At 43.5% G+C, this 1,781-nt stretch overlaps 1 protein-coding gene across 2 annotated transcripts in view; it reads right to left on the reverse strand.

The window, feature by feature from the left end:
* LOC101664645 (zinc finger protein 2) overlaps positions 1–1,781 on the reverse strand; it is a 15,152-nt gene that overhangs the window by 6,133 nt on the left and 7,238 nt on the right. For both annotated transcript variants that reach the window (XM_045283874.1, XM_045283873.1), the window contains exon 2: positions 793–975. In XM_045283874.1, the coding sequence (XP_045139809.1) occupies positions 793–825 (33 nt within the window). In that variant the 5' untranslated portion in view covers positions 826–975. The remainder of the gene's footprint in view (positions 1–792; positions 976–1,781) is intronic.

Below are 1,781 nucleotides of genomic sequence, written 5' to 3' on the forward strand. Positions count from 1 at the left end.
GAACTTCTAAGAGTAAGCTGTAAATGTGATGCCCCTTTACTCCTAAAGATTTTCGTGCATATATCATAAAAACATGGTATTCCTCATATAACCACAAGATAACTGCAAAAATCAGGAAAATAATGTTGCTATCAATTATATAATCTACAACTTTATTCAAATTTCATCAGTTGTCCTTGTTTTTTAACAAAATTCTTAGTGATGTTGGATTAGATTGTCTTTAGGATCCCTTTTAGCTCTACTGTCCTCTGATTCTATAAGTTTGTATCTTTACCCTGTCTTAAAACCCCAAATGAGTCTAAGTCAGGAGTTCTAGGCCAGAGTGTGGAACTCAAGTTTTTCTTTCTGCCCTTGGCAAGAATGGGCCAAGCCATGTCTCCATAAGACTTTGAGGACTAAACTCACTGAAGTGGTCTACAGTATGTACCACTCCCCCAGCCCAACCCAACATTCCCTGGAGCACGCACCAAGGCCTACTTTCAGTCCATACAAGGACACACGGAAGGGACAATCACTACAACCCATCCATTGTCAGCCCCCTGCCAGGGGTTTTCAGGCAAAAGCATCCAAAGCCAAGGCCTTAAAAGCCGTGTGCCCAGTGTTAGGATAAAGGACACATGGTTCAAGGCAAGAAAGGGCCATTACAGGAAACAACAATCCAAAGGGGAAGCAAGCATTCCTACGGACTCCTTCATCAACCTGGGTGGGTCAAAGCAGCTGCCAAGTGGGGAAAGAAAAGTGCTTACATTCTGGAGATGAACACAGTATTTCAGACAAACAATCCCATCTCACCTGGCATCCGGTGGTTGGAGACACAGCAGCCATTCCTCTTGGGGGCTCTCCTTTTAGACAAGGGCAGAGGTGATGGATGAGAAAGAAGCTATGAGAGACTAGTTCCGTGGTGTAGTTTTCTGGGCTTTAAAACAAGAAATCTCCATGTGCCATGGTTATATACCCATCCTCTCTCTCCATGTCCTACAAAAAGGGAAGGCAAAGTACAAAGAGGCCAGCATTAGAGCAGAAAGTCATAGATAGTGCTACTTAGGATATACATGGTCCTTGTTTTACTATGCTTCTAGAGACAGAATTCTGTCCCTAAGAACAAAGAACATTTTAAAGTCCACATTGTATTTATAAATTCACATTCAATATGCCTTGAGTGATTACAGAACAGAGGATCAACAATTTCATAAATGATTCTATAGAATCATTTAGTAAGAACCCAGACCCTCTTCAAAGGAAAAAAGGATCATTCATAGTCTCTAAGGAAGGAGCCCTTGGGTAGCCATGCTTGACACCTATGTTTCTGCTTCTCCCCTGGGCTGAAATGTCACTCCGCTTGAGAAATCCCCTTCTTGGTAATGTGCACTACAAATGTCAGGTCGATAGGTGAGTGATGAGGGAGAAGGATATCATAAGATACAGAAATGGGCACAAGGATCAGGCGAGCTACTGTGAGCAGGAAGCAGACCCCGTGAGTGTGTGGGAGCTATGCTATGAGAGGCAGATATAATAGGGAAAGAAGACAAAGGCAGGGAGCAGCACAGCTTAGCCACGTTATTGATGAAGCACTGACACAAAGACTCATGTTGGAACTGACCCAATGGTAATGGGCTTTCGTCATTTCCGCTACTCTGAAAGACAAGGATGAGGCTTTCTGCTCCTGTAAAGATTTACTGCCTGAGATGAGCCAGTCACGGTGCGATGTAACAATGATGAGAAATACAACCTTCCTCTAGTTCCTAAAGGTTTCCTCCCCGCTCCCACTACCATGACTCGAA

This window comes from Echinops telfairi, unplaced genomic scaffold (genome assembly GCF_000313985.2).
Source record: "Echinops telfairi isolate 266 unplaced genomic scaffold, ASM31398v2 ScPeMD7_7467;HRSCAF=8505_1, whole genome shotgun sequence".
Classification (NCBI taxonomy): Eukaryota; Metazoa; Chordata; class Mammalia; order Afrosoricida; family Tenrecidae; genus Echinops; species Echinops telfairi.